Below are 6,649 nucleotides of genomic sequence, written 5' to 3'. Positions count from 1 at the left end.
CCATTTTTTGAAGAATTGGGAAAAATAAACAATAATAAAACTTCTATAACTTTTTTCTGTGAAGTAAAAATGACTCGCGGTCTTCGAGAAAGCTGATCATTGAATTAAAACCTTCAATTTCCAATCCTTTATAATGTTCTACAGTTTTGCAAAAAAAAGTGCAAAAATTAATTGAGTTTTTATCTATTTTCCAAAGTTATCTCGAAAACAAGAGCTGTTAGAAAAAAAAACTAATTGCATATCTTAGTTAAATTACCTTTAATTATACACAACCTTTTTCGACGCAATTGTCCAAAATATACAATGATGGAATCTCGAGTTTTTGTATTTACTATTACTCAAATATTTTTACGTGGTATCAAATTCAAATTTCACATAAAGGACATGAAATTTTCTCTCTTTTATAACGTATTGATTCGCGTACATTTCAAAAAACCGTGTAAATAGAAGCCTTGTTAGAAAAACACCAAATGAATGCGCGTAAAAAAACCTTACTGAACTTTCTAGGAATAACTATGGACGATGGTATACGTATAAGTTTGGCTATACAGTTAAGCTACTTTTTTAATTTTTTTTAAATGTCCCGCTTTTTTCTGAAAGTATCTGGCAAGCCTAGTCTAGGTAGAACTTGGAAAATTTGTAGGTTTATTTTTTCAAATAAAATCGATAAACTCAAAGTTTCCATCGGGCTCAGTTGTAGCCCTTCGAGTACGATCTTTTAGTTCTCTCCCACTGTTGTTTCAGAACTTCAGGATTCGCTATTCCCAAATCATCAAAATCATTTAGGTAAAATGTTCCTTTTCGTTCAGCATATGACGTTCTATTAGTTAGGCCAAAAGCCTTTTAAAAAACTTATTTTTAATAAGCAAAATTGTTTTGGAATCGTTCTTCAGGAATTTTTGATATCACTATTGAGTTACATCTAGACTTGGTTTGGTCACTATTTTTACCCCAATTTTACTTAAAAGTAACTTTTTTCCCCTACTTTTTGCTTTTTTTTGATCGCTTCTAGCCCTGGATCAGGAAAATACAAATAGCTTAAAAAAATTCAAATCATTAAAATTGGAAAGTGTAAGTCTCTTAAAGTATAAATATGTAAAATTGTAAGAGTTTAATAGTTTGAGAATAAATTAGTACAACATTTAAAAACTGTAGCCAAGGATGACTTCTTCAATGCACAGAACTCGAAGCACGATTCACAGAATAGGTTTGTGAAACAGTAAAACGAAAAATGCTAGATTCTCAATACAAGCGATCTGAAATCCTTTCTTAAAAGATACTTACACAGAAAATTGTTAGTCAGAATAATATCTTTCACATTAGGCAGAGATTCTGGCGTGAGCGCATCGAAAAACGCTTTGATTCCAACGTCCCCACAGCGACAGTGCGGGAAGGCAATCGTAGTCAAATGTGGGCAACCCTCATCCAGAGCCGCGGCCAGCTGCTTCATGGTACCCGGTTCCAGCTTGGTACTGTGCAGCCTAATCTCGGTCAGCTCGTAGCACCGTTCCAGTCCCTGGGTCATCAGCCGGACGTCCTTATCGGACATGGACGCACACCCCAGATAGAAATCGTGACCTGCGTTCTTTACGTCATAGGTGATGTCCACCTTTCTCAGTTCGCGCAAATTTGATAGGACCAAATCGAACGGGATATGGTCGTTGTTGTCCCCGGTGGACGGTTGCAGTTGATCTATTTTTAGTTCCTTGACGTGCAACGAGCAGAGATCGACCAGTTTTTGTACACTTTCCGCGTCATAATCGACAGGTTTCATTCGCTCGAGCGTTTCCGAGATGTGCTTCTCCAGATAGACCCGTATCCAAGGTTTTCCGGTGATGTCAATAGGATAAAAATTGCGCCAACGATTTAGGAAGGCACGTTTCCAAAATGCATCGCTGCGTATCCGGGCGCAGAGATTTTCCAGTGGGAAATTCAAATCTAAGAGGTCGAGTAGAAAATTTCTATCCTCACAGAGTGGAATCTCCCGGAAGAACGGAATCGTCAGCCAATTGTTGGCAATCGTTTTCAGGCATAATATCTTGAGCGGTTCCGGATTGCTGGCGTCCCACGCTAGATTGATGCTATCGACCCGGCGATTCTCGTCACGTGACAAATACCGGGCACAGAAGTATGCCCGATAGGTGTTGATATCCAAAGTGTTTGGGAATTTCATCTCGCGGACACCGACGGATTTTTCTCCCGCGCACCGATTGTGTGTAAAGACGCTCGACGACTGCCGAATGTCGTTGGTTTGATGGCCGTCACGGAATTTTGTTCTACTGCCTAGCTAGAGGTTTGATCGATACCGTCGCCTGGTGCCAACTACTGAATGCGGGAAAGCGCAAGCACGCTTTTCCCGCGACTTTCCCTTTTCCCAGGCTAGGGTGACCGAATATTTTAATAGACTCATATTCGAGGACGTTAACAGTCTACAAGCACTAGAATAGAAGTTTGCTATTGTCTTTAATGGAATTATGTCCGTTTGAAAATTAAACAAACAGTTAGACATTTTCACAAATGTTCAATATTCACCCTACGGTGAAAATTCGCAAATCACTATGGGATCCACGGTGGGTTTTTTTCTTCTCCACACCGCTGAATGTTGTTGTTACGAATTTGCCACTCGTTCAAATACATCAACTTTCCGTTTATATATTTCCACATGTGTCCAAACAACAACAAAGTCAGTCGGAAAACCGGCGGCGCGTGGTTGTTTTTTTTTTTGTTGGTCCCGTCATACGTATTCCGTTTTGGGGAACGCACTGCCTTTTTCGCATGGCAAAAAAAAAACTTGGCACTGAATTATGATCGACCTCGGGTATTTTATGGGGTAACTAGGTTTATGACGTTATATGTATGTTTTCCACCAGAGGAGGAGATTGGCTAGGTTTCGTAAGCTCGCAGCCGAAACATCCCCTTTTTCGTGGAAACTAGAAAATCACAAATTACAAGATTTGGAAGCATACAAAAATTTATTAAACTCATTGTATTTGAATTATTCAGAAAATAAGGTCCAATTCTTCGGAGGAGACCAAAATGAAGGTTCTTAGCATAAGACTTAATATAAAACATAAACTTTCTCAAAATAATGCGGTTTAGCGTTTTACATGATAGAAATACAAATAATAGACATAATTTTGAAAGACACCATTTATGACAAAATATAATCTTCATCATTTTCTAAAGTTGATTTTTTTTCAAGCTTTCTGTTTTGTGAGATTGTGTAGACGAAACGTCCGTTACCGATTGGGAGATCAAACTAATAAACGTGTGTTTATTTGGATAGTCTCGTGTTTTGCTTCAAAATTCCGGATAGAGCAAATCCGTTGAGATCCGAAGTCAATTCAGGAACGTGATGTGCTAATAAGCTAACGATCGTTATTATTAATTTTAAATCGCATGTGTTCTTGAGGTTGTTAGGTAACTAGGTACATATTTTGCAAATCTTTAGATAAGATTCAGCTCAAGACGCCACCAACAGCAAGTCTCAAATCTTCATCAAATCAAACGTATATAAGTCATAAATCGTACCTCGCAACTATATCGCATCAGAAAATTTGACCAGCTGTCATCAACCGCGCAGAGCCGGGAGGATTTAAAAATGTTGCGTAGGTGTCCGCCAAACCACATGTCGTGACATCTTCTGTTGTATCCGAAAGTAAACACAACGCCTCATTTAACAGTTTCCGTCGAGACAATAAGGGATTTCCCAGAGATAAATAATTTTGGCACAGGATCTTGCGCTTAAGGCCATTATGAAAATTTGATTTTTTGTGATCCACGAACTTGTCACACTCCCTTCCTAGTTTATAGCTATCATATTTATAAAATTTAACTATTTTTCAATCTAAATCAACATTTCATATTTCGTTCCAATAGGATTACATTTTTCTGATGAAATTTTAAAGTTAGATAATTTAATTAGATAATTTATTAAACCTATTACAACTAATTTATGGTTCGTTTGTTTGTTTATTTTATTTAACGACCCTTTAACAACTTAGGTCATTCTCCAATTATGGTTAAAACAGGTTAACAGTCAACTATCTACCTACCAGTAAATTTGGAATCCTTTTCAAATGTAACACTTTCTTATACCGTATTTGTTTTCTCCCCTCGATCAGTGCTCCACCGTACCCGACAAAAACAAACACAAATCGTCGCCAGTGTATTGCTACCTCACTCACTCACACGCTCTCTCGCAACACTGGCAAAATTATCGGTGGGCTACCGTCCGTAAGCAGTACTCCGACAGGTCAAAACCAGTGCAACACCGTCCGAATAAACAAACAGTTTGACAGCACCTAGTGGTGCACCAGTGCAACACTAGTGCAACACTCGGCATAAACAAATACGGTATTAGTTCTTATTTCTGGGGCTAGGTCGCAACGAGCTTCGGGACCCGACTCTTGCTTGATATCTCACTGTTTTCCAGTCAAGGGCCGTTCTGTAGATTTCGATCTTACCTCTTCCCTTTGCGTATGCCCAATCCATCTGCAACTGCAAACTTTTCAAAAAACTTGATACATGTTAGTTTTATTTATAAAAAATCATTCTACATAATTCTTCCGATATTATGTGTTGCGTAGTTTCTGAGACATTGAACTTTGAAGTTTTCCTACAGTTTGTAGAAAGTATGAACAAAAACTATCATCAGGGCAAAAAAGTGATTAAAGAAAGTAACAGTGGTACTGTACGTTTCTGAATTTCGATTTTTACCAAATTCTGAAGAGACTCCGGCGATACCGTTTCACATTTAGGATCCAGCTGCCAGGCCACCAAGATGTTCCTCAAGCAACCATTCACAAACAAAGTCTGTCCCGACTTAAATTTTTTCCATGAACATCTGCTTATAGGTAGTTTGCAATGTTTAGTTCACACTGTATTTTTCCAATTATCGAATTTTTTCTATAGTTGGGAAAAGTGGCGGCACGAAAACCGCAATGCAAATTTATTTTGTGCAAAATGCCGCAAAATCCTTACCTTTTTTTCGGGACGTTGGAGCGCGTGGAATAAAAGTTCTTTACTTCCATCAAGACACTATTAGGTAATGATATAGAAAATGGAGAAAAATATATATTTTTCCAGACTTTTGGAAGTGACAGAGGTCCATTCCCTAAGTCTCTAGTATCTTTACCGTCCAAGTTTCCAATCGCTAGTCCCTTTTCGTCGCGTGGGTCTTTGCCGATTTTCATCCGAAATTTGTTGTTCGTTGCTTATGTTTTTTGTAGTCACGGGCTCGCAAGGCCCGCAGCTAACCCCACCATTTCGCAGGAGGACCGTCGTGATGTTGCTGTTTTGGGTCCCGAACACCACCAGGACGTTGTTGCACTCCGCACGCCGCCCCTGACATGGAGAACAGACGCGTACGAAGCCCCCTGACTCAGTCTGCATGCGACCAAAGTATCCACCGGGGTTGGATACCCGATCTCCGCTAAGGTTGCTCGCACCCCAGTTAGCACCACGGGGAGGTAGAGAATCGCGGAGTTGCAGACAAGAGGTGATATGACCACTACCCGAAGGTGTGGTGTATGGGGTCTCGAGTTGCACATTGTCTACCGTTCGCTAGCCCTCTTTATCTTTACCGTCATACAATTTTTTATATACCTTCTCTTACACTTTCTGATGTTGACGTCTATAATGCCCTTATAGCAGTGAACATTTCGAAAGGACCATTACCTGACCATTTGTCACCGGTGTTCGTAAAAAACTGTGCTCCCGCAATAGCGATACCTCTAACAAGGTTTTTTAATATGTCCCTGTCCTGTCATCTGGAGTGTTCCCGCAGGCGGGGAAAATAGCATCGATCACACTAGTGCACAAAAGTGGCAGCGCACATTCCGTCGAAAACTATACCGTCCGATTTCAATTCTTAACTGTTTTGCGGAAGTACTTGAATCTTCAGTGTACAATGCTATATAAATATCCGTCCATAGCTCAGTTAATTGATTATGCTCAACATGGATTCATGGAAAACCGTTCAACCACCTCAAACCTTATGGCATTTAGGAATTTTGTGGTACCAAAACTCGAAAAACATCGGCAAGTGCACACTGTATACATCGATTTCTCCAAAGCTTTTGACCGCGTTGCGCACATACTAATAATAGACAAACTTAGACACCTTGGACTTCCTGAGTGGATAAACGGCTAGCCCCTTTTTTTAACGCCCGCTTGGCCTATATTAGAGTCAACTCTCTCTGCTCTTCGAAGTTTTCGATACCATCCGGTGTTCCCCAAGGCAGTCATTTTGGACCGTTAATATTCATACACAGCAAATTTTTTTTTTGATGGAAACCAGCAGAGTTAGCTGGTTTTCGTCCCGCTGAATTTCCAGCAATATGAATGTCTGGAAAAATCAGCCAACATTAATGCTGGATTCAAGCAATTCAAATTGCTCGGAATCAGCCATCCAGATTGCTGGAAACCATCTAATTCTTTCAACACATTCGGCTGTACTTGGTATCAAATTTATATTTCATTTCGAAATTAAATATTGAATACTGTCTGTGTAAATGATGAGCAATAAATGACAATTTTTTTCCATTTTTTCAAGTATGTACATACATATATTTCAGAACCATATGTTTTTTCAATATACCAATTTATGTTAACACAGGCTCTGGTGTGGCAGCTTTGTGCCAAAGTG

General features: G+C 39.4%; 1 protein-coding gene across 1 annotated transcript; it reads right to left on the bottom strand.

Annotated features, from left to right (window-relative positions):
* Nucleotides 1–1,284: 1,284 nt before the first annotated feature.
* LOC129760555 (uncharacterized) lies at nucleotides 1,285–2,308 on the bottom strand (the record flags this gene model as incomplete). The annotated part of the gene is made up of 1 exon (XM_055758209.1): nucleotides 1,285–2,308. A coding segment is annotated over exon 1 (889 nt), but the record flags the coding sequence as incomplete, so codon positions are not given.
* Nucleotides 2,309–6,649: the final 4,341 nt, after the last annotated feature.

The sequence above is a fragment of the Uranotaenia lowii genome, unplaced genomic scaffold, assembly GCF_029784155.1.
Source record: "Uranotaenia lowii strain MFRU-FL unplaced genomic scaffold, ASM2978415v1 HiC_scaffold_657, whole genome shotgun sequence".
Taxonomy (NCBI): domain Eukaryota; kingdom Metazoa; phylum Arthropoda; class Insecta; order Diptera; family Culicidae; genus Uranotaenia; species Uranotaenia lowii.
This window is presented reverse-complemented; position numbering and strand designations above follow the sequence as displayed.